The 24,476-nt window shown below is 46.7% G+C and overlaps 7 protein-coding genes across 10 annotated transcripts; 3 read left to right on the top strand and 4 right to left on the bottom strand.

Annotated features, from left to right (window-relative positions):
• The first annotated feature begins 1,066 nt into the window (after nt 1–1,066).
• On the top strand, nt 1,067–3,353 carry LOC6524116 (protein RFT1 homolog). Its single transcript, XM_002099944.3, has 4 exons — nt 1,067–1,272; nt 1,373–1,587; nt 1,675–2,932; nt 3,004–3,353. Exons 1-4 carry the CDS (start codon nt 1,213–1,215, stop codon nt 3,139–3,141), a joined length of 1,671 nt encoding a protein of 556 aa, XP_002099980.1. The 5' UTR covers nt 1,067–1,212; the 3' UTR covers nt 3,142–3,353.
• LOC6524117 (protein twisted gastrulation) lies at nt 3,344–6,194 on the bottom strand. 3 transcript variants are annotated; one of them, XM_039370229.1, is made up of 5 exons: nt 6,024–6,194; nt 5,240–5,471; nt 4,162–4,374; nt 3,954–4,098; nt 3,344–3,894 (listed from the first exon to the last, which is right to left on the bottom strand). In XM_039370229.1, the coding sequence occupies exons 2-5, from the start codon at nt 5,457–5,459 to the stop codon at nt 3,699–3,701; spliced, it is 774 nt and encodes a 257-aa protein (XP_039226163.1). In that variant the 5' UTR covers nt 5,460–5,471; nt 6,024–6,194; the 3' UTR covers nt 3,344–3,698. The 3 variants fall into 3 exon arrangements, with proteins under 3 accessions (XP_039226163.1, XP_002099981.1, XP_015045510.1); XM_002099945.3 differs by having other exon boundaries at nt 5,240–6,193; XM_015190024.2 differs by lacking the exons at nt 5,240–5,471; nt 6,024–6,194 and adding an exon at nt 4,718–4,745.
• Nucleotides 6,195–6,734: 540 nt separating this feature from the next.
• On the top strand, nt 6,735–10,871 carry LOC6524118 (GPI inositol-deacylase). The gene is made up of 10 exons (XM_002099946.3): nt 6,735–6,956; nt 7,028–7,759; nt 7,823–8,005; nt 8,058–8,302; nt 8,357–8,779; nt 8,841–8,966; nt 9,026–9,219; nt 9,281–9,926; nt 9,994–10,089; nt 10,148–10,871. Exons 1-10 carry the CDS (start codon nt 6,816–6,818, stop codon nt 10,314–10,316), a joined length of 2,955 nt encoding a protein of 984 aa, XP_002099982.1. The 5' UTR covers nt 6,735–6,815; the 3' UTR covers nt 10,317–10,871.
• A 1,054-nt stretch (nt 10,872–11,925) lies between these two features.
• Nucleotides 11,926–13,805, bottom strand: LOC6524119 (translation initiation factor IF-2). The gene is made up of 2 exons (XM_002099947.2): nt 12,219–13,805; nt 11,926–12,144 (listed from the first exon to the last, which is right to left on the bottom strand). Exons 1-2 carry the CDS (start codon nt 13,037–13,039, stop codon nt 12,063–12,065), a joined length of 903 nt encoding a protein of 300 aa, XP_002099983.1. The 5' UTR covers nt 13,040–13,805; the 3' UTR covers nt 11,926–12,062.
• A 37-nt stretch (nt 13,806–13,842) lies between these two features.
• LOC6524120 (gustatory receptor 5a for trehalose) lies at nt 13,843–15,808 on the bottom strand. The gene is made up of 7 exons (XM_002099948.3): nt 15,468–15,808; nt 15,156–15,416; nt 14,896–15,090; nt 14,564–14,832; nt 14,354–14,508; nt 14,038–14,290; nt 13,843–13,986 (listed from the first exon to the last, which is right to left on the bottom strand). Exons 1-7 carry the CDS (start codon nt 15,574–15,576, stop codon nt 13,894–13,896), a joined length of 1,335 nt encoding a protein of 444 aa, XP_002099984.1. The 5' UTR covers nt 15,577–15,808; the 3' UTR covers nt 13,843–13,893.
• A 548-nt stretch (nt 15,809–16,356) lies between these two features.
• Nucleotides 16,357–22,609, top strand: LOC6524121 (protein trapped in endoderm-1). The gene is made up of 7 exons (XM_002099949.4): nt 16,357–16,760; nt 20,905–21,068; nt 21,124–21,269; nt 21,356–21,456; nt 21,522–21,624; nt 21,716–22,212; nt 22,280–22,609. The coding sequence occupies exons 2-7, from the start codon at nt 20,906–20,908 to the stop codon at nt 22,464–22,466; spliced, it is 1,197 nt and encodes a 398-aa protein (XP_002099985.1). The 5' UTR covers nt 16,357–16,760; nt 20,905; the 3' UTR covers nt 22,467–22,609.
• A 330-nt stretch (nt 22,610–22,939) lies between these two features.
• On the bottom strand, nt 22,940–24,043 carry LOC6524122 (60S ribosomal protein L35). 2 transcript variants are annotated; one of them, XM_002099950.3, is made up of 3 exons: nt 23,960–24,043; nt 23,350–23,486; nt 22,940–23,270 (listed from the first exon to the last, which is right to left on the bottom strand). In XM_002099950.3, the coding sequence occupies exons 1-3, from the start codon at nt 23,960–23,962 to the stop codon at nt 23,039–23,041; spliced, it is 372 nt and encodes a 123-aa protein (XP_002099986.1). In that variant the 5' UTR covers nt 23,963–24,043; the 3' UTR covers nt 22,940–23,038. The 2 variants fall into 2 exon arrangements, with proteins under 2 accessions (XP_002099986.1, XP_015045511.1); XM_015190025.2 differs by lacking the exon at nt 23,960–24,043 and adding an exon at nt 23,614–23,768.
• Between the last annotated feature and the right edge of the window lie 433 nt (nt 24,044–24,476).

Genomic DNA, 24,476 nt, shown 5'->3' on the forward strand with positions numbered 1-24,476 from the left:
ATAAATCGATGCAATTACAAAATCGTCTCGGGTTTGCAAGATTGTTTAAAAGCAAGACACCTGTTTGCATTACACAACACACACAAAATTCGTTTTCAAAGTTACGAAGCCCAGCTTATGATTCCCAAACGCACAACTATCGCATCGAGTGATCCACAGGCCGTGTCACGCGTTCCCCTCCAGGAGCCTGAATGGCAGACAGTGGCGCCGGTCGCCAGGGACCAAATGGGAGCCAGGTCCAGAGATCCCACCGATCCAACGAAATCGTGCGTTAGTCGTCCGTCTCGACACACAAACATACACACACACACAACGCGGCACTCAGATACTGTATCTTCGTATCTTTGTATCTGCGGCTAGGCGACTCCAAGCGACTGGGACAACATCATTGCTCGTCTGTCCGTCATCCGTGCTGTTGGCATTGTTTCCCCTGCTTGTGCTGGTGGTTGTGGTTGTTGATGTTGATGTTGATGTTTTTGTTGCTTGTGGTCTATGTAATTTTTCGCGTGACTCCCATGTCAAGATTTGATCTGTAGCAAATCTCACTGGTCTGCTGGCGTCAGTCTCCAAGTCTCCAGGTCTCCAAGTCTCATCAAGGCGACGCCGTCCGTGTCCCGGCTTAAAAGCTTCATTACTGTGGGAATTACGCAAATAAATTGTAAAAACTCGACCCCGGTTGGAAAAAGTCCTAAATAGCAACAGAGTCTCAGGAAAGAGTTTCACTGGGTATAATAACATTAAATAACTCAACTTTTAAACTAATTTGTGGTGGTTAAGTGGGTGAAATGGCTTGTAATATAAATATGATATGACTTATTTGGAGTTTTATGTTCTGTTTTCAATACAAAATCAATTACAATGTCGGAATAATGATAATAACAGGCACCAATTCATTGCATACAATTCAATATTTACATATTTTCTGGTTATTGGGCTTATTTCTCAATAAGAAATTAGGTGCCATGCCACTTCAGAATTCAAATCATCACTTATCGATAGCAGTGGGCGCGAAGAGCGATCGAAATGCGATAGCAAATCAGCTGGCTATCAGCGCCTGGCAAATATCGATAGTCAACAAAATCCAGATGTGAGAGAACATTTTGTGTTGTTTTGGCCAACAAATTGGGCCCTGTTTCTAACCGTTTTTTCGCCATTCGGACGCGGCCGCTGGCACCTTGATCCTGCTTGGCGGAGCCTGACCAACGTGGTCAGATGGCGCGCAATGTGCTCGAGAGCAGCCTGCTGGGCGCCGGCTTCAGCATCATCTTTCAGGTGAGCCCAGCGCGCTCGGAATCTATTTTGTGTCATTGCCCAGTGCCTCGGAATTGTATTACTCATACGCCACCGCTGCCGTGATCTTATCGCCCCGCAGATACTGTGCCGCATCCTCACCTTTGGCATCAACGCGTACATCGTGCGACATGTGGGCCGCGAGGTGTTGGGCATCATGAACGTGCGCCTGCTGCTCCTGGAGAGCACCCTGCTCTTCCTCTCCCGCGAGGCCATCAACCGGGCGGCCCTGAGCGCCAATGCCCAGCAGGGCGATCGCTGCTCCTGGGCGCAGCTGATCAACCAGATGTGGCTCACGTATGCAATCCTGCCTGACATCCTGCGATAACTTGAACTTTCCTACTTCCTACTACCTTCCTAAAACGTTCTTTCGTTTTATTGCAGAGTTCCCATTTGCGCTGTGTTGTGTGCTCCTTGCCTATACATTTGGCTAAACTGGCTGTCGGCGGTGGACACCATCTACGCCTCGCAATACGAGTTCGCCTGCTATGCCGTGGCCTTTTCCTGCGTCCTGGAATTGATGGCCGAGTCGGCGGTGTTTGTCGCTCAGGTCTTTTGCTTTGTGAAGCTAAAGATCCTGCTGAATACGCTGCACATCCTGGTGCGTTCGGCCATCTTCCTGTGGATTGTCACCGGTGATCGCAGTGCGGCAATCAATGCCTTTGCCATTGCCCAACTCTCCAGCGCAGTGACCATTGTCCTGGGCCAGTATGGCTTCTTTTACTTATATCTGAAGGGCTTCAAGGATTTCGTGGCCCAGCAGGCGAAAAAGAAGCCGGCGACGCCGAAAGCCTGGCAGGTCTCGCTATACGAGCACATGGACGACTTTCCCTTCAAGCACCTGAACGACTTCCTGCCCGGCGTAATGTTCAATCCGAACGAAAAGCATTTCAACCGGGAACTGCAAACGCTCACCCTGAGTTTCGTGAAGCAGGGCGTGCTGAAACAGATCCTCACGGAGGGCGAGAAGTACGTGATGTCCGTGTCGCCGGTGCTGAGCTTTGGGGAGCAGGCCACCTACGATGTGGTCAACAATCTGGGCAGCATGGCGGCCCGCTTCATTTTCCGGCCCATCGAGGACAGCTCGTACTTTTACTTCACGCAGACGCTAACGCGGGACATCAAGCTGGCCAAGCAGCCGCAGGAGCGCGTCCGCCAGGCGAGCAGTGTCCTGAACAATCTGCTTCTGGGCGTGAGCTCCATTGGCCTGATTGCCTTCACCTTTGGACAGAGCTACTCGTATCCAGTGCTGCTGCTCTACGGCGGTCCTGATTTCGTGGCCGGCGGATTGCCGCAGAGCCTCTTGCAGTGGCACTGCCTGGCGATCTATCTGCTGGCCGTGAACGGGATCAGCGAGGGCTATATGTTCGCCACGAACACAAGTCGGGATATCGACAAGTACAACTATCTGATGGCCATCTTTTCGATCAGCTTCCTGGTGCTGTCCTACATTTTGACGGGGATCTTTGGTCCCGTGGGCTTCATCTTCGCCAACTGCATTAATATGCTGAGCAGGATTCTGTACAGCACCTACTACATCAGGCATCAGTATCGACCCCTATCACTGGATCCGCTGCTGGGCCTCTGGCCGGGAAAACTCTTTGGGTGCACGCTCTTCCTGGCCGGCATCGTTTGTTATTGGGTGAGTTCTTTTGCTAGTGCCTCGCGTCGCAAGTGAGGTGTAAAATGTCTTAATGTTTCTATTTTTTGCAGTACCAAAGTTCTGACCTTGCCACACATCTGGGCGTGGGTGTCCTGGCTGGGCTCGCCTGCCTTCTGTCCTGGGCGCTGGCTCATCGTGATCTGGTGCGACTGGCCTGGCGCTATGGTCGCCGCATCAAGATTGAATAGGTGCCAATTCGATTGGGATTGATTTCCTCGCTTCCCCTCGCACCGGAGATCCGCAATGAAACGCACAGTTTGAGAAATAATGGCATATTTATACAAAGTTGACATTTGTAAATTAATTCCAAAATTAAGTTATGTACTTATTGAGTGTTTGCAGAGCCTTGATTGCTTATTTAACCTTAAGACATGCATTAAAAGACAACGATTACTGTTTACATATGAAATTTTTATTTACAAGAAGTTGGAAAAGTGTAGTCAACTTAGTAATTGCACTTTACCCCCCAGAATACCAAAAAACTCGCAGAAACTTGGAAAAAAATACATTTTTTTATATTAAAAAAAAAATGTGTAATATAATATATATATCTTGGCCGGTTCATAAGTAAAACAATTCAAAGCGCCTATTCAATTTTTGTAAATAAAAATAATAATAATAGTGCTATACAAATATTACTTCGTACTACATAATAATAATGTCACTGAATTGAGTAGCTAAATTTGTTAGATGTGGACTGCTATTCTGTTTTGTTCTCTTGAATGGCATCCTAATCGCACCGCGATCAGTAGTTGTTGTTCACGGGTCCGTCGAAGGGGCCCATGCTCTCGCCGAAGTCCTGCATCTCCTCCTCCATGGGATCCTCCAGTTCGTCGCCCAGTTCGCCCTTCGATTCCGGACACTTTCTACAGCGGCTCTCGTTCACGCCGTAGTTAATGCAGGTGGATCCCACGCACTCACAGCAGCCGTCGTGGAACCATCTAACAAAAAGCATATATGTTAATACACATCATTGATATATGATCTTCCTGTTACCAACCTCGTACTGCTGGCGCCTGTTGTTTGGCAGCTGGTGCGGCACTTGTTCCACGACACGCACTGATCCAGATATATAACCGTGCAGTTTACGGTCACTATGTTGTCCCGCTCCTGGATCGCTTCGTCCAGGTTCTTATCATTGGTTCCTGAACGACAAGGCATTGGTTAGAGGGTTAATTAACTACACAAATCGCTTGGCTGACACTCACTCAAGAAGTAATGACCGTCCTTCTCCAGCTTGGGTCCCTTCAAGTACTTGTCGAAATCCACTTGAAACGTGAACACGTTCCAGTTGTAACCGAAGCTGTCGCCCTCATCCGGAGTGGCCACGGCGTTGAACAGCTCCGGCACTCCATCGAAGTCCTCCACGTGGGACTTTTTGGACAGCGAATTGCGGGTGTCGTTGGGCTTCGGGCAGAGTTCTGGAAAAATGAGGTAATGAGTTATAAAGTCAAGTGCTAGTTATTTTTGAAAATCATATTAGAACGTAAAATATTTCCGAAAGGAAATTGCAGTCATCACGATGCACATTCCTTTCAAACATTTACGATGCTTTTTTGTAATTGCATTTATTTTGCATCTGATAATTAAAATGATCTATTTGTATTCGTCGAAAAAAGACATGCTTTTCCTATTCCGATCTCGTGTGCATATTTGTTTTCATCGTCATGCTCGATTTGTTTATAAACAACATCATGTGGGCCAAACGTAAATTGCATTTCCCGAAATCCCCATCGGAATGATTACAGGCTATTATTTATTTACTTATATACACCATCAATAAACTGTTCTTGGCGCACTACCAAAATGGATAATAATGACAGACAATTTGCACAATTGAAAGCGTGTTTGATGATTAAAATGACGTGGAAACTATGTATGGTTTGTATAAGATTTTGGGATATTTGATTGTAACTTTTTAAGAAATGTTTTTAATGGCATTAATATTTTATGTAATGTTTTGCTATCCTAAGGACTTAAACTTGTTCCTTTCAGCGGCTTAGAGCTGCGACCCCTTGGCCCATGTAAGGGTTAAGGCTAGGCCCGATCGTCAGCTCAAGCCCGTTATCGATAACTAGTTAGCACATCGCAAGCTCCCCCCGCACACTCACACACATGCGCATACGAACAACAACAAAAACAAAGCGATGATGTGATGGTCCATCATCAGTGGTGATCAAATCTATGTATATGTATGTATTTTTATAACCACCCACAGCCCACCGCCCATCACCTACCACCTACCACCCACCACCCATTGACCGAGGATCGGACGACCTTCCTTACCCACACAGCTGCAGCACTCCTCGTAGTTCTTGCCCAGGCACTTGAGGCACTCCTTGCAGCAGGAGCAGTTCTTCAGCTCGCACTTGCAGCTCTGAGTGAGCATGCACTTAGAGACGATCGAGGCGCAGACGACCTCGTTGCAGGACTCCACTGTGCCGTAGAAGCAGACGATGGCCAATAGCACGATGGTGCCCACTGTGAGCGAGCGCCAAATTTCCATGATCGGCGGTGGCTATGTGTGTGCGTGTGTGTGTGTGTAGGGATTGGAATGCGCTCTTTACCGCAGTCAAATTGTGTGTGTGTGTGTGTGTGTGTGTGTGCGGGTGCAATTACAACAAAACAACAATTACAGGCACACAAGCACACGCAGATTGGGCATTTGATTTGATTTGATTTGACTTGATTGCTCGCCTTTGTGCACCACTATTTATATATTTATGCATATATAATATCGCAATTCGATTCCGGACGGATCAAAACAACAACAAGCGACACCACAACGAACACTAAACAGCAACAACTAGCGAGCGGATCGAACTGTGCGCTGCGGCAGCGACGTTGACGGCGGCAGAGGAGCGACTGCGCGGCGACAATGTCTCTCTCTCGCGTTGTTTTTGTTATTGCTAGGGCACAAACTGTCTTTTCTGCTTCTTCCCCACACCTAAAACAACAACAATAGAGCCAGGCTAGACACAAACATACAAGCACACACACACACACGCACACGCGAATTAAGCGCGCACACAGGCTCACCAAGCAGGCTGGCTCACACGCACACACTTACAGGCCAGCTTAGAAATTCGAATGAATGATGCTGACGCCGGCGCCGCTGCTTTTTGTTGACAATTCCGGTATCTGAATCAAATAGCTGTGTCTGAATCTGGAGGATCGGTGCGGATCAGATCGGCGTATCTAAGCGCACGCGTACGCGAACTGAATGATCAACTAGCCAAAGCAACAACACGGTTCGGTTCGTTACATAGGTGTTTATGTGCAAGTGTGTGGTGATCGAGAGAATGGAGATGAGCACATCTGCGACAGCAGTGATCAAGTCCCAAAAAGTCACGGCTAGAAGTCGCGAAATACTGATCACGCTAGATTACACGTTTTTGCAAAAGACCTCATTACATTGAACAAAGAACTAAATCAATTCATTAAAAGCTTTTTCTATGATTAATTAAATAAATTTACAAAATTCGTTAGCAATACGTTAGCACATTATACATATGCAGGGCCCAGGACCATGAGCAGTTCTATTCATTTTGCAACTGGTTTTTTTTAAGCTATTGTTTCAAAGCAAGTGTAGCAAACATAGTTTTAATTAGTTACTTGAATTTTATTAAATTTTATTATGCGTCGCCGTGATAATTTTACTCCTAATATGTTCATATTTTAATTTCCTTTTATGGATATGCGATACTTAAACGATACTTGTATTCATGGGCCGCTTGCACACCACTAGCAAGTACATACCCGATAAGCTATCGATAATTCGCGTACTATTTGCATCGCCTGATATCGAAAGGATGATAACAAAACAAGACAATAAACAGATATGAAAAACTGAGAGCCCAAGATGTTTATGTTCCGGAACTGCGCTGTTCTCCTGGTGATCGGCTCCATCTGCTGCTTCATCTATGGCCTCTTTCGCCTGCGCGTGGAGGTGGAGCCCAATGCCTGCCGGATGACATACATGTTCGGCGAACCCATGTTTGCGGTGAGTACGAGTCGGTTTATTCGGTTTATTTTACGAGATGAGTCCAATTGCTGATAATATTTTGTTTGCAGAAAGTGGGAGTCAAGGATGGCGATCAGTATCCAAACTACGGGCTGTACTATTACTACGAGGGACTGCGTCAGCCGCTGGATCCGCTCAGGCGCCGGATGACGGGTGCTCCGGTTATCTTCGTGCCCGGCAACGCCGGGTCCTACAAACAAGTGCGTTCTTTAGCCTCCGTTGCGCTCCGCAAGGCAATGTCCAACGATGCGGGCATACACCTGGACTACTACACAATTGACTACGACGAGGAGTTGTCCGCTCTGTACGGTGGCTATCTGCCTCGCCAAAGGAACTATCTAAAGCTTTGCATTCGCACCATCCTGTCGATTTACGAGGGTCGCACGGAGCAGCCCTCCATTGTGTTGATTGGCCATTCAATGGGTGGCAAGCTGGCGCAGTCGGTGCTAGTGGATCCCGCCATTGGCCAGCACATCAATACAATTATTAGCATCTCTACGCCACTGGATCAGCCGGTGCTTAATCTGGATGCCCAACTGGAGGAGTTCTACGACCAAACAGACGCCGTGCTGAGCAAGCTGCGCACTGCAACAGTGCCCACGATGACCACAAATGTCTGTGACAGCCTGCACCAACGACCACCGAATGTGCAGCGAATGGCCAGCAAGGACAGCTCGGCGCGGCTGGACAACGTTCTGCTTATTTCCACAGGCGGCGGGAATAGGGATCTGCTGGTGCGACCAGGACTCACCAGCTCCCGGTTCAACGATCTGCATGCCATGGTATTTGTATAATTCTGATTAACTGACTGAATCCGAATTTATTCTTTCTTTTCTTATTTTCAGACATCAGCGATACCCAAAGTCAGTCTGAGCTGTGACCACCTGTCGGCCGTGTGGTGCTTGCAGTTCATGCAGGCCATCAATCGGTTTCTGTTCAGCGTAGCCTACGTCCGCGATGATCGCTCATCGATCGCGTTTGGAACCAACAAGCAGCGCAACCTGCAGTCGGCATTGTCCACCTTTGTGGTAGGTTGCATTGTATTTAAAACACCATTAAATGCTAAATATATAATTACAGAAGCCTCGAAGGCGTCAGCAGAATACTGTGCGATTCGGAGCTGCTGGAAATTGGCACGAGGAGCGGCGCCTGGTGATAAACAAGTTCTTCACGAACGGCCTCAAGGGCACCTTCTTCGATTTGATTGGCTTGCAGCGACAGGAGCGGTATAGAAAGGCGGCCATCGAGGCCTTGAATGTGGATGACGAGGACTGGTTGTTCGGATGCTCCGCAGAGGACCACAATAAGACGGGACAGCTTTATTGGTAAGTGTACAGAATAGTATGTAAAAATAATTTGTATAATCCCGTTTTGTACAGCGAAAAGGCTACCTCTCTGATGCATCTCGTCCAGTGGCTGCCCAACGAAGACCGCGATCCACGCAGCGTTGCTCTTCTCGATCTGCACAACCTGCGCAAGACCTATGTTCACTGGACCCATTTGCTCGTTCGCCTGCCACCGAGCGCCAAGCGAATCGGCTACAACCTGGACATCTACGATCCCAAAGAGCGTGTGGCGGACATCAAGATGCCCCGCTGGTACACAATATCCAAACTGCCATTAATAAACGAGACTCTTCAGGGCACGCTGCACCATCGGCTGCGCATCTCCGAGATGGTGGATCCATACCAGAGCATTCGGGTGATTGTGGAGCCGCTGCAGTGCATCAGTCCCGAGTATAGGGTAACTGCGAGGATATGCGTTCCATGGGCAGCGGGCTACGAACGCTACCAAACCCTAAAGTCAGTTTGCTACAAAGGTTAACGCTTTTCGGTGTATAATAGGTGTATTTTATATTTGCAGATCGTTTGATCAGAAGCCCCAATTGTATGTAAATGTGCCTACATTAGTGCCCAGACACTATAACACCACGCTCAATCCTGTGACACTGGATCTATATCTGGATCCCACCTGCCGCTATCGAATCAGGTACTTTCTATCTCACACTTTTATATGCCTATCTCACTCTGATTTATGTGCTCTTCTAGCTACGAGTACTCATATTCCTCAGCGCTATCTCGGCTTGTTCTGGAATTCTACGGCTGGTTGCCGGCGCACCTGGTCTGCGTGCTTCTGATTGTGCTGAGAAAGCAGGTGGAGACCTTTCACGACGTGGGAACTTTTCGCAGCCTGCGTCCTTATGTAGGCTATCTGCAGTACACATCGCTCTATATTGTCACAGGTTCGTTTTAACCATCGTATTTGACCGACTCATATTAATCATCTATTCAATCGAATGCCAGCCTGTCGCCTTCTAAAGAAGCTCATCATCAGCAGCCGCGTGTTTCCGGAGCCAGAGCCATTGGACTACAGCATCAATGTGTCCATTGTAATCCACTGTGCGGCCATTGCCCTATCGCTGCTGGCCACGCTGGGCACTTGGTTGGCCCTCACGCTCTATGGTAACGCATTCTATCGCCTAGCCCTGCGGATAACACGCCTATCCCAGGCGACTTCCAACGTGATGATCTCGATCATGACCCACTTGCCCATTACGTATGGTATTCTCACTATTGCCACGGCCATGGGCACCTGCAGCGGAGTGGGTCTTCTTCTGGCCTTTGTCTTCTACTTCCTGATGCTTTCGAATGCCTACAAGGATTATCTAGAGGACTTTCTATGGCAGAAGGCGGCTAATTTGGTGCGTGGCAAGCCTTCTGCAGTGGCTGGACCGGAACCTTCCAACGGAGAAGATTCAACGGAGGAGCAAACTGCAGAACGCAAGGCGCTGGAGCAGAAAGACGAACAACAGCAGCAGCAGGAGGAGGAAGATCCGGAACCCTGTGTGGGCCTGCAGAACTTCTCCTTCCACGTCACACTGCTGCTGATGCTACTCATGCAGCTGCTGCTCAATGCCCCCAGCAGTTTGGCTTGGTTGCGCAGTCGCCGGTAATTAGTGAACTGACTTTTTAAAGATTCTCTTAAGCTAAATAGCCACTCTGTTTTCGCACTTCAGCCACGGCATTCAGCTGCCGGATCCGAGCTTGTATCCCAGCATCGTGGTATTGGCATCACTGAGTCTTCTGCTGCAGCTGCGCGCTCCACAAAAATGGTAATATGAAAATGCCCTATTAATATATTGTATTATCGTTAAATGCTAACATTTGCAGCCAGGGACACTGGATGCTCTCCATGGTGTTCTACGTTCTGGCAGGCGTGGTTTTACTGTACTGCCAGGCAGCTATCTACAGGCTGACCTATGTGATTGCCGGGGCCTTCGCCCTGCTGTCTGCCCACCAAAGTCTCTGGATCCTCTGGCGTCGTGTGTCCCAAGTCTAGTTTCAGTTTTGTTCTCCATGTGTTAATTCGTTATTAATTACTGCGTTAGTTAATTCACTTCGATTCGAGAGCGCGAGTCGTGTTCGCTGGCTTGAAGTCGCTTATGTAAACCAGCAAAAAACGAGGCAAATAAGCCCAGATCTGGATCTCCACCAGCGGGAAGTCCAAACTGGGCACGGCTGGGCGTTGATCTCGATTTGCCTCGATCGCACATTATATGTATTAATTGTTTTTACGCCTGTTTGCCGGCGCTTTCGGTTGGCGATACCTCGCCATCTCGGGTGGCAAGCACGTCACTCGCCATTTGAGGGAAATGTGTGAAAATTTTAATGCCCATTAGCAGCCGTGCCAGTTGAGCACACTCGCCAGCCAAATCGCGGTTTTCTTTTAGCCAAAGACTTAGTTCTTAGTATTTTAGTCCATCCGGAATTATTTACTTAATATTTTGTTAGTTACATTTGCTTGTTTAAGAATTTACCCTTTACTTGCTTCGACCTCTGTAAGCGAAGACAATATAAATTTGTATTAGTCACTCCATTTCTTCCGTCTTACAAATGGATTATCGACCTGATGTAGCTGCCATATGTCACAAACCGACTTTCACCCAAAACAACCTCTTGTAGAAATGTTGTAAATGTTTTTATTTAGTTAGTCCCTTGTTTTACCATTAAAATACAATTTTATACATTTGTAAAGTCAAAAAACGAGTCCAAGTATTTTGCGCGCTTTGCTGGCCAGTTTAGATGGGCGTTCAATTACGGATTCATCGATCGATTTCATCCTCGCCCACAAGGAGATCTCTAGCGCCCAACTAAATACCGATGGAATCTGGTTGTTGTGGTCCATCAACGCCATCACCGCCATCAACTTAATGTCTTATTTGTGCGACGTGGAAATCTGGATCAGTCGGTGGTCAGTGCATCGCGTCATACACGCAAACTGGGTGAGCCATTCCAGCGCCAACAGTGCCCACGGGAGTCGTTTGGAGCGGGCTGCTTTGGGTGGGCTTCGCTGGCTTAACTTGGATTGGCTTGGCTTGGCTCGGTTCAGTGGACAAACACGATGTCCCGATAAGGATGTGGCCACCAGCAGAGGCATATATAGTATTCATAACGATGGCGCTTATGATGCTTATGGCGCCGACATCTGTCAGCCGACTTGTGACGAAAGTGGCCAATATTCGTGTGATATAACCAAATGGCATTTCGCCGGGCAAGCTATGTTAATATCGGCATAAAGTGTCCATTTCAATACCGATCTAAGTAGCTCACTCAGCTTAGCCAATTAAACGGCTTAAACGTGAAACGTGGAGCAAAACAGTTGCCAAAGTCAATTAACTACTTTTTGTTGGTTGTGCAACTTTATGGATTTAATGGATTGTATCATATTTTGTGCGTGCTCTTTAATTATCCCAAGTATTTGTTGATATTGCAAAGCTACCAGTTGCAACTCATTAATGGATTATTAAATAAATATCGAAGTAAATCTCAGTTTTTTTTAGGCAGTAGTTTTCCTTTGATTCTTTATCTACAAATAAAGCAATCATATCCAACATCTAACACATAAATTTCCAACAAATCAATTGAAATATGAAATATAGTTTGTTAAAATATTTTATTGGTATAGTCACAAAAAAAAAACATACGACTTGTTAACGGCATATCATACTAGAACATACAACTTTGTACAGTTTTGCTTAGAGAGAAGTGGCAGTACGACTGTAAGACTTGGTAGTTGGATATTGGACTATTGCCAGTAGGCGGGCACCAGTTGCACGGGACCCTGGACATTGGCCATTTGGTAGGGCGGCGGTGCCATTACGTTGATGCTGCAAGAGGAGGAAGAGGAGGACAGTATGAGTTGCTAATGGTTCTGCACAGAGCAGCGTATGAGAAGGATTACCGCATGGGCTCCGTATCGCGATAGTAGCGCGGCCTGGGCGCCACATAGTTGTTCGAGGTGAAGCTGCGCGGATTGGCCACCGGGAAGCGTATGGCTGGCTGCTGGGCATTGGACGCACGTCCTCCGATCCTGGCCCGAGCTCTGGGGCGTGCCAGTCCGGATCGTGCCGCTGCCGCAGCGCCAGCGGCCGCCGCTCCTCCGCCACCGACCGCTGCAGCTCCTCCGGCTGCGGCCGCACCGCCGCCGAGATTGTTCAGGGCAATGCCACCGCCCAGACCCAAGCCGCCCAGATTCAGAGGACCCAGTCCGCCGGGCGCTGCTCCGGGCGCCGGCTGTTGCCACATGGCCGCCAGTTGAATGGGCACCAGGGCGGGCAGGGAGACGGTAATGGGCACGCCCGGTGGTGGACCAGCTGGTGCCTCTGGTGCTGGCGCCTCTGGCTCTGGTTCGTCCTCATCCTCGGGCGGCGCAGGGGTGGTGGTCTCCGGCTCGGGTTCGGGCTCTTCGGGCTCTGGTTCTGGCGCTGGAGTCGTCGGCTTGGCCACATCCTTCCAGGCGGCCAGCAGGGCCAGCAGCTCGTCCTTGGTCACATGCGGACTGTGGGATGGCGGCAGCGGGCTGAACTCGAAGCTGGGACTGTTCCAGCCGTGACTGAGGCCACCGCTACTCCAGCCGGGCGGCGGACCGGGCCCAAAGAGCGATCTCTGCTGGCGGGGAATGGGGCCAGATATCGGGCCCGGCACGAACTGGGCGCTGGCCAGCTGATCGATCAGTAGGACCACAAGGATCCCGATGCTAGTGCTACTCTGATATCTGGCCATTACGACTTAACTGCTGCTGCTGTGCGCGATTTGTGTCTGCGAAGTTAAGCGATAGCGGCGCTTATATACTCCCATCGCAGATGTGATCCCCGAACTCCGCTCGTGAATTGGGTTAACAATTGGCTGCAACCGGACTAGATCGGCTCTACCTGGACTTGGACCTGGACCCGCTGACCGGAAGCGTCATGGACATGAAGAGCTGAAGAGCTGAGGAGCAAGAGGCGTCGAGGAGCAATCGGCATTGGCATTTGGCCAACTGGTTCACATCGAATCCAAACGCTGTTCACGCATTTCGGTGTGCCTAGGAAGCGTGCACCATTTATGGCCAGCAATTGCATCACATACTTATACTGGATTACCAAAGTAAATGGTCCGCAAATGAAAATGAAAACGTATACGAAAAACGCCAGACGCTGTGAAAAGTGGAAAGCGCGTGCAAAAAGCGAGCAGATGGATGGATGGCTGGATAGCTGGGAAACTGGTTCCATCATCGACTGCTCGCAACTGTGTAGCACAGTGTTTTAATTGCCATTATCTGTGCCAACATGTAAACAGCGGGTAAATAACAAATTATGGGTAACCGCAAATCGCATAATTAAATATTCAAAGGACTCTGCTACTGTTGCACATTAATATGCAAGGCAACGCTGCGTATGAGTGATGTGCGATAATCCACCAGGAAGAATGGTCAACTGATTGCGCATAAGTTAGTGCATTCTGCAGCCTGTTAATTTGCGCAATCTTTAGGCGAAAATGCTCCCAAATTCTAATTTCAAATAAAATGTTAACTGAACAACGGTGCGTATGAGTGATATTGTATTGAAATAGATTTATGTACATGCCAGTTAAAGCGTCTAATTCAAATTGGTGGACGAGCAGTCCCAGGACTTTTTGTCCTCGTGAAACTGGATGAGCACCAGTTCATAGGTGGCCACCGTACCCGCCATCTGAAAGACATATGTATTATACACATGGAGATTAAGCCTGGATTATCTCACCGCCAGAAACAGCTTCCTGGTGACATTGAAGAACTTGAGGCCCGTTAGCGCCACCTGATCGCTGGCCAGCTCTGCGGCAAAGCGGAAGACCTCCGGATGATAGCCGTTGAGCGGAACCAGGCGCAGCAGACGCAGTGGCTCCCTGGCCTGGTCGTTGATCGCCGACACGAAGAGCAGCACGGCCGTGGCGCGGCTGAGCAGGAACAGCAGCGAGAAGTAGAAGTAGACGGCGTGGGCGGAGGAGGGCATGGTGCTGGATAACAGGGTACGAATCAATTCGAGCAGTGCTCTTGTCTCTCTCTCATGCATAACTCACTTGATGCTTTTGAGGAGCTGCAGGCAGATGAAGTACAGATTGCTGCCGAAGGATATCAGCATTATGCCGGACACGGCGTCATCCACCTCGCGTATGAGCTCCACTATGGAGCGGTAGAGAGTGCGTGACCAAGTCCAATAGGCTTCCGGCATGGGCTATGTATGTGCATGTGCATCATCCTTGATAATGATATGTGCATCGATAACCCACCTGTCGCACCTGCTGCTCCAAGCTGCGATTCAGCCTGGCCAGCATCTCGCTGAGACCGATGCCCAGCATCATCAGGAATATGTCCATGTAGCTCCAGCCGAAGGTGAGCAGCACGTTCTGAATCTTGCCCAGCCACGCCAGCCAGTTGGAGTAGGGAAACACATCGAACAACTGGGCACTGGTGCCATGCAAATAGGACTCCACGGGATCCCTTCTTCGCGGGCAAAAGTCATAGTACACCACCGAAATGATGCTCAGCAGGTGCTCCACTGGAAACAAAAAGCATGCAGTTATAGTCAGCGATCCAAAACGTATTGGTGGGGTAACACAACTCAGGGAAACCGTCAGCAGCACGAAGGCCACCAACTTGAGGCGACGGGCAGGACGAGCCCGTTGCAGGCAGCAGGTGTAGCCGGGTAGCCGCCGTTCCACCGCCGCCCAGTGGCGCATCAATCCCGGCCAGAGTTGGGCCAGTTTCAGGAACTGCCAGGAGGCGATCAGGATGCTCACGTGAAAAACTATGGGCTCTAAATGGAAATGTAAGTATGCAGTTAACAAAGTAACAGGGCGAGTGTGCATCATTTAATCTCACCCACACTGCGCACATCCAGCACACTGTGGGCCACCTTGCGGATGCTGAAGCCCAGATCCACCGACGTGGAGCAGAGGTACAAGGAGCTGTACCAGAAACGCCAGCTACGCCGACTGAAGCGCAATCCTCTGTAGGAGGGAGCACTGATACCACTCACGGGCATCAAGCAGAAGCACTGGGCCACTGCCAGAACCGGAGCCACTGCCTCGTGGAAGGAGCCATTGTGCAGGAAGTTCTTTCGCGTTCCGCGCACCTGGCATTCTGGCTTGTAAAAGGTAATTAGCGTGGGAGTCTATAGAATAAGAACCTCACCTCGAAACTGATCCAAGCCGCTTTTAAGGTTTCTTAACCAGATCTTGCCCTGAATTCCCAGTTGCCGAACAGCTCGACTATACCGATTTCGCTCCTTTAGCTGTCGCATTTTGAGCAAGCTCTAAATCCTGACTAAATCCTGGCTAATGCGAAAATGCAGGAGGATAGTATAGAAGTCCACCTGTTATCAACTAAGGGCCAGTGATGAGGAATATAACAGGTCTGTACTTAAAATATTTAAATTATATACTTTTGATAAACTGAACTTTGACATGCATCTTTTTCTTTAGTTTCAAGAATAGGTTTTATTGTGCTATATTAATTTGACAAATTGTATAGAATAATTGTACCTTTGCCATCACTTGTAACGAGTATTTAATTAGCACGACCTTTGACGAAAAGTCGGCTGAAACTCAATGGCGCCACAACATGCAAATTGGCAGCACACTCCATTAGCCATGAACTTGGCACTACTAGTGCAAAGTTATAAATGATTGGTTAGTCAAAAGGAAAATATGTGCAGCTGTCACAAGGCGAAAATTGATTGCGCATAGATCCTAATGGCAAAAATCACCAATGAAAGTAAGTTACAGCTACTGATTTAAAGCCACGAGTAAATGGAAGTGAGGAGAGAACAAGAGAATAGACAATAGTCAAGGAAATTACTTTTCCAAACTTAAGGAACGTTATTAATTTTCGCTGATCGACGAGTTACGTGTCTATTTACAACGATCCGTTAGGCCTGGCTTAGAATTTCGAAAACCGATAGGCGCCTGCGCAGCGCTGCAATCGATAGAACGCCCACGACGATAGCCGCTGCAATCGATCGCGGGCGATAGAACAGTACGCTTACTGTAAATTCATATGCCCACAAACGGGGCTCAAGCCGCTCACAATAGTCTTTCATTCCAGCTCGATCGGTGAAGTCGTTCGCTGTGCGGCGCTGCGCATTTGTTGTTCTTGTTGCCGCTGCTGCTGTTAATTGCCAAAGAAAATACGACACTTTGCGCTGTGCGAACGCGATCGCAGATGTCTCTCCGTTAGTTTGATTGGTTTAGTTGACCGGCCAAGCAGCGCTTCGGTTTCGATAAGTCAGAAGAAGTCAATGTGAGAGAAGGCCAGAATCGTTTGGCTGTATTATTTACATATTTTTGTTGCGTTTTTTTTTGTTTGCTGTGCTGCGCCGTGCAATTTAATGTCAACACCAAAATGCAATTCGAAAGCATTTAAGAAACGCCAAACGAAGTATAAATTTATAATAAGCGGAAAACACTGAAACGAGTTCGTGTTCGGGTGAGTTGTTGTTTGTGTTTTTTTGTTGTTTTTTTTTTTTGGTATGTGTTTCTCTTTCAAGACCAGAATCCAAATCCGGCCAAAAACGGCCTTACCTTTGTTAACAATTTGAGTTGCGCGTTTTATTGTTGTTGCATTTGGTCCACACGCACGCACACAGAGAAACGCAAACTGCATGCGCATGTGTATTTGTAATGGAACGATAATGGAACGGCTGTTTCCACAATTCAATATATCGCCATCTTCCTCGCTCACATCCCAAATCCCGAATTCCACCCTCTCACAGAAAACAAAAAAAATCAGCAAAGAGGGGAGAAAGAAGTGGATGGGGGAAGAGGGAGGATGCGTCAAAATGCAACCGATACACCGAGAAAAACTGATCGCCATTAGGCAGCTAATCAAGGATAATGCATGAATGCTCATGCTGTTGAATTACTTCTAAAATGCCTAATGTGTTATTTCAAATTAGAAAATGAGTCTCAGCAATTGTTTTTTTAAATCATGCCGAAATTCTGAAACAAATGAGTCATTTGTTTATTTGCATACAATGATTGTTTTGATGAAAATATCAAAATGAAAGCCAGGCTTAAAAACCCAAATGGAGTTCCGAAGTCTTTTGTTATTATTAAAACAGATTTTTTAATTCCGCCGCTTCCGATTTGCTTTCTCTTTCGCTCTTCCCCTGTCCAAACATCAGCTGCATGAATCATCATCTCCCCACGCCCCCTCCCCTCGCCAACGCAACAGTTGGTAGCGACTCATTCAGCTGAAGTCTTTTTAAAAAACGACGAAAAAGTTACGAAAAACCCAGCTCGAAAACACTATCGACAAAAGCTCGATCTTTTACAGTATATATAGTATACTACAAGCTATATGCCCACCATATCGGAAACTCATTTGGGCATTACACTGGTATTTAGCTTTCGATTAGTCAGCGAAATGCAACAGAAGCGAGGAATGCGATCACAGAAGAAAGAACAAGAAAAGATATGGAAGAGAATATTAAGTAATTCTACAAATGGGAATTACTCTAAGCAACTCGGGGAAAATCTTACAGAACACCGTTTCAATGAATTGTATTTGATGCACTATCAATATTGTATATTTTCCAAAAACCCAATTAATCCCCATGACTAAAAAGTCGAAAGGGTTTATATAGTATCAGTTTTACCCATCATTATGTTGAAGAAAATGACATGAGATTATGCTGCTTTAATTGATGAATAATCATGAATAAAACAATCGGGGCATTCACAACCTTATGAACTGGGTTAGATAAAAACGACAGCGATTGATCAAGAACTCAAGATAATATAACATAAATGCTGCGATTAGCCGTATTTGCATTCGACTTCCCGCCCGCTATACAAATACTTGATTGTAAATATTTGTTGATTGATTATTCTTAAAGCTTCGTTGGCTTTTTTTTTTCTTTTTTTGGCCGGCACCCTGAGAATTTTGAGCGTTGGGAAACCAAGGCTGATAAGACTTTAATGTAAATATATACATAGCGCATTTCATATCCGCTATGTGCTTAGCTGTGGGTACATAATGAACACATATGTACATATACATATGTATGTACTTGTGAGGGGCTCGATCTGCGTATTGCGAAGTGGGAGTAGTGTTATCTCTGATATCTGTGCCATCATCATTGCCAACTGTTGAGGGGCAGCTTGGGCAGTACACTCGCGGCCAGCGCTTTAGTTCCGACTGCAGTGCAGTACTGTAGATACTGTGGATTATTACATTGAGAGCCCTTGGATCTCTTGAAACGGCCGCTGCTGTTTGGACACGCATTTATGGAAAGGGAATTAAATGAAACGACATGGGATGGTGCCTCATTTCGAACGGAACGGGAATGCTCTGGGTTGCATATTCAGATTTCCATTTCCAGTTGCGACTCAATGCTCCCCCTATTCGAAAACAAAAGTAAGAACGCACCGAACTGAACTGAACAGAACTGAGGAGACCGAAAGAACTGAAACAACACACATAGCTGGAAGTTGAGAAAACAAACACACATGTTGATCATGCATGAAAGCGAACCGCTCGCTCCCCCGCCCCCTGAAAATATCACCCCCATGCCATGAATCCCCATATTTGGATAGTTGGATAAATGTACGGATGGGTGGATGAGGTTCCCTATCCCGTTCCCAGAAGCATAGCACCCACCACGCACCGGAAACAACGTTAAATGCGTAACAAGGCGCTTTTTAATTTAACCGATCCAAATAAAAGAATTAAATAAATGGAATTGTGTGCACATGCAAAGCAGTTGGACACCAGCGTTATCAGCAGGGTGAAGCCTGAAGTCTAAAGCCTGAAGCCCACGAAAAACGCATGATAAACCACGGCTTAATTGAAATTGTCATTGAATCAATACGCAACATGGCGCAGCATATCATGATAATGGTGGTGGGTTCTGTGCACTGAAAAAAAGCGAAACTCAATCCATTTGATTTGTGCATTGCATTTGTGTCGCAAGAACGAGGACCACATTGCTTCCATCGCTTCCGCTTATCAACGGCAGAGGAAAGGAGAATGTACATTTAATTGGTCGTAAAAAAGTGCATTAATGGTAATGGTGAAGTCGGTGATAGCTGTTCGCAATGATAACAGTGTAACGAATTCCAGAGGGGCCCCCTCTTCAACAACAAAGATTCCAAAAAAATAGAAGAAACGTTTCGAAAGTCTAAAGAAAAACTAGAGAAGATAAGAGTCTACTTGACGGCATAGCGAAACTTTTGTATATTTCCAAATTTCAATTGGAAACGAAACGCGGACAGTCAGTCAGTCAATCGCTTGGGTTATCGGAATAATCGCTTGAATTGCGTGAAGCTATCGCCGCAAAGTGAACGGGTTTCGCCTCAACGCCAGGTTTGTTTATATTCACTGCGATATATTCTATATTTTTGCTGACTTATTCATGGGAATAAGAAATGTTTGAGCTGAACTCGATACCTCGACAATAACACGACTTTGCGTCGTATTTTCCCTCAATTAAAAGATAATACGTGACTAGACCAATGAAATCCTATAATGGCTATACGTATACGTATAGTTGTTGCAAAGAAAGCAGCGTAAACTGGTGGTCAGGTAATGAGTCATCAGAGTCATCTTGGCTGATTAGCACAAAAGCCAGTTCTTCTCATCTGTATGCAAATGGCCTTACCGCCTGCAATTACTATAGTTGAAGTTGTTGAACAGGAACTTAAGATGCCACCGACTTTAGTTGCCACAGCAATTAACCACCGAATTTGTAATTGCACATAACAGGCGCCTTTCATGTTCCTGTCTGCGTGTGACATTGATCTCCTTCTGAATCCTGATTCGATAATATGCAATCTTGAAGCCATCAATCACGCAGTCAGCAGCAATTCGATTTGATGTATATATAACACCATATAATATACATACATTCAAAGCCGTTTGCCTTGCTCGAGTGATGAGGAAATTGGTGGAAAAAGTCGAACATTTGATGAAAAATTCGTACAAATGTGAATTCAAATGGCGTGCAAACCGGCTTGGTCATTACGGTTGACCACAGTTGGCCGGCAGAAATCTTATAACAAAATCAGTTAACATAAATCAAATGTCTCGGATGCGATAAGCTGGTGGGAGTACGCAGCAGACTTCCTCGCTAATCCCGCCGATCGGATCGGGTTTTCCTCGGTGTCATGCCGAGGAAACTGGGCTATTGCATCCGCAAAGCGGCGATTAGTTATCTTTTTGTATGACGTTCATTCATTCACGGATTTTCACGCGCCTGAAACTGGATTTTGCGACTTGCATTTCCTTTAACGAGCACAGAAATGGCCATAAGTTCGATTAGATAATTCAATTCTTTACCGTCCCTAACGTGCATCATGCTGCTGGGCAATTATGAATGGTGATTCAATTAATTTCTCCCAATCATTTGAAAGAACGCAACGGAAGTTTGCATAACGTATTGAGTTGTATACATCCGGCTATTAACTTTATGCTTAAATACTCATCATACGGGCTAACAAATTTAAATAAACAATAAGTTTAGCATAGGCTATTCAAATTAGACCTCCAATATAGCTCCTTTCCCTAACAACCTGATCAAATATTATTAATTGGAATGGCTACTGACATCGTTTTCTCATTTTCTTCGCAGAATGGAACAGGACATGGGTATGGGATTGGGCATGGCAACGGGCATTGTTTCGGACGCAGACATGCTGATGGATGAACCGGCGGCCACGCAGTCGATCTACCCGCATTCGGCGACATTATTCGCGGCCATTAGTGCCTGTGTGTTTGTGACGATCGGCGTTCTTGGTGAGTAATTGGCATCCTGCATTCAGCTCCTCGATTGCTAACCTGTCCTCCACAGGCAACCTGATTACCCTGCTGGCGCTGCTCAAGAGCCCCACGATACGGGAGCATGCCACAACCGCATTCGTCATCTCGCTGAGCATCTCCGACCTGCTCTTCTGCTCCTTCAGCCTGCCACTGACCGCAGTGCGATTCTTCCAGGAGGTGAGTCATCATCATCATACCCGCCTTATGGCAACTGATAATTCATATTCTAATGCATATTTCCAATTGCTTGATTTCATCGGCAGAGCTGGACTTTTGGGACCACGTTGTGCAAAATCTTTCCGGTGATCTTCTACGGCAATGTGGCTGTTTCACTCCTCAGCATGGTGGGCATCACCCTGAACAGGTAGGCGCAGTCTGGTTCGTTTTGTCGCAAGCTAATCCGCAACCGCCACTCTAATCCCCCGGCAGATATATACTCATCGCTTGCCATAGCCGCTACTCGCAGATATACAAGCCCAAGTTCATAACCCTGCAGCTGTTGTTCGTTTGGGCTGTGTCCTTTCTGCTGCTGGTAAGTGAAGCATCTAGAATGCGCAATTCTTAAGCGTCCACATGTGTTGTGTGTGTGTATATGCATTTAACTAATCCATTTCCTTTTCCAGCTGCCGCCCATTCTGGGCATCTGGGGCGAGATGGGCCTGGACGAGGCCACCTTCTCCTGCACAATACTCAAGAAGGAGGGGCGATCGATCAAAAAGACGCTCTTCGTGATCGGCTTCCTGCTGCCCTGCCTGGTGATCATCGTCTCGTACTCGTGCATCTACATTACGGTGCTGCACCAGAAAAAGAAGATCCGCAACCACGATAACTTTCAGATCGCGGCCAGTGCGGCGGCCAAGGGCTCGTCGTCATCCGCCGGCGGATCGTACATGACCACCACATGCACGCGAAAGGCGCGCGAGGACAATCGACTGACCGTCATGATGGTCACCATCTTCCTGTGCTTCCTCGTCTGCTTCTTGCCGCTCATGCTGGCCAATGTGGTGGACGACGAGCGCAAGACCTCGTACCCCTGGCTGCACATCATCGCCTCCGTGATGGCGTGGGCTTCCAGTGTCATCAACCCGATCATCTATGCGGCCAGCAATCGCAACTACAGGTGAGTTTGCTGGCAGCTTTGGCTTTTAACAGGGATCTAGATCTATGGCATATCTTTTGTTTTTTAGAGTGGCCTACTACAAGATCTTTGCGCTGCTCAAGTTCTGGGGCGAACCGCTGTCGCCGATGCCGAGTAGAAACTATCACCAAAGCAAGAACTCCAAGGAGCTGTCGGGCGTCATCCGCAGCACGCCTCTCTTTCACGCTGTGCAGAAGAATAGTATTAACCAAAAGTGCCAAACATATTCAGTGTGATCGAGATCGCAGTCGAGTCTTTGTATTAGAGCTTGTAATTCATATCAATTACCTACTTATTACTTGTTAGTTCATAATTATTTACGATGTATGGCCGTGCTTACATCAAAGACAATCGAATTAAATACATATACGTAGACCAATTGAGAATTCTGGTGTTTTTTAAGTTTGCATATGAAAAGAAAGCAGATGGTATTTAAAGTCAAAGGCTGAACTTAAGATTCGACCTTAAAACAAGGTGCTATCTCATTGTTTTTGCTCGACAATGATCTTAAGGACCATTTAGAAGTAAATACGCATTCACCAGCACATCCCAAACAGTGATCACTGCATCTGAGATAGCCTTTGGATAAAACCAACATTGTATGTGAATCAGTGAATACGGCACTTGTGTTGCAACTAATTTCGATGAACCCATGGCCAAGCCATGTGCAACTCGCGTTTCTCGGTCACAAATCAAACACGCATCGGTATTTTCACTTTAAAAAAAAGATTTTATTTCGTTTTTCTTCTTCATTGAACCGAAGAACCCTTAACACGCACTATAGACAGACGGAGTATCTGGATGCATTCTAGGCCTTGACGGCGAACTTCCTCTGGGGGAAGACGGAGCGCTTGCGGATCTCCTTGAGGGTCTTGCGGTTGGCGTCACGCGGAGACAGGGCCTTGCGGATGGCGCGGGTCTTCTTCTTGCGCAGATCCAGGGGCTTGTACTTCTTGTTCTTGAAGACCTTGCGCAGGTTCTCCTTCTGCTTCTGGTGCATCACGATGTAGACGCGGGCGATGGCCTTGCGGACAACGCGGCTGCATGGATTGGTCGAAAGTGCAGAAAAGACAAGAATTAGTTTTGGGACGCTTAGCCACTGTGCCGCTGTATACTCACATCTTGGAGAGCTTGGAGGGAGCTCCACCAGTCACCTTGGCGACGCGCAGACTGAGCAGCTCATTCTTGAGCTCATCCAGCTGCTTGGTGAGTTCCTTCTTGTCCTTGGTCCTCAGCTCGGAGCACTTAACCTTCACCTGGTCGGGAGCACAAACAAACAGGCAGAGAACAGACCATTAGTATATATCGGTGCACTAGAAATAGCATGGCCATTGGCCAGTCAACTGGCGCTGTGGTTCGAGCTACCATCGGCGCGAAACCAACCATTTTTCTAGCTCTGCTATTTTACACTCAGCACAGAAAAAAAAATAGACGAATTATCCGTATTCACTAAACTAGCAAATCAAGAAATTCAGCACGTGGCTTAACGCAACCTCTCCGGAAACGCGGCGAAAAGAAAAGGAAAGAAGAAGAGGTGCTAGGGGTGAGCATAAAATAGTGTGCTAGCTTTGGGCGTCTTAACTAGCGTGCTGCTGCATTATTAAATGTATTTTGTATTAACACCATGCACATCAGTGATTTACAACGCGGTTTAGGCATAGTTTTGCCTTTAAATTGTTTGTTTCATCGTAAAATTAGTTAAAAATCTCTTCGCTCACAAAATACCAACCATTTTTCTCGCTGGTCACGTCAAAAAAGAAAGATGGGACTGGGAGGAAAGAACTAGTTGGTGGTGGCACTATTGTAACTCCGCGCGGCGATCCAGTGGCAACGCTGATATCGAACCGGTTCCGAGTCCGTCGGAATAATAAATAAATCAAATTACTACGATTGCTAAAATACTTTAATAAAACTATGGTAAGGCAAAGGCTTTTAGGAAAGTATTTCTTTTTTTAAAATAACACAATGTTGGAGAGCTATACAATTAATACAAATTTTTTATATAATCCTTTAAACTATTTACTCTTATGGATACTATGGATATTTATAGATACAGCGACGTTAAGACATTTCTGTAATATTTCTAAAATTGTTTTTTTTTTAATGTTTCTTTTCCAACAAATATTTGTTCTCATATGCATCAGTTAAATAGTAATAATGGTAAAAGCAATTCGTAGCTGAGAAAGAAATTCTAAAATAATAATATTCAATAATTGTAATGAGCTAGATAGGTCTGATAAAAAATA

Source organism: Drosophila yakuba, chromosome X (assembly GCF_016746365.2).
Source record: "Drosophila yakuba strain Tai18E2 chromosome X, Prin_Dyak_Tai18E2_2.1, whole genome shotgun sequence".
NCBI classification, from domain to species: domain Eukaryota; kingdom Metazoa; phylum Arthropoda; class Insecta; order Diptera; family Drosophilidae; genus Drosophila; species Drosophila yakuba.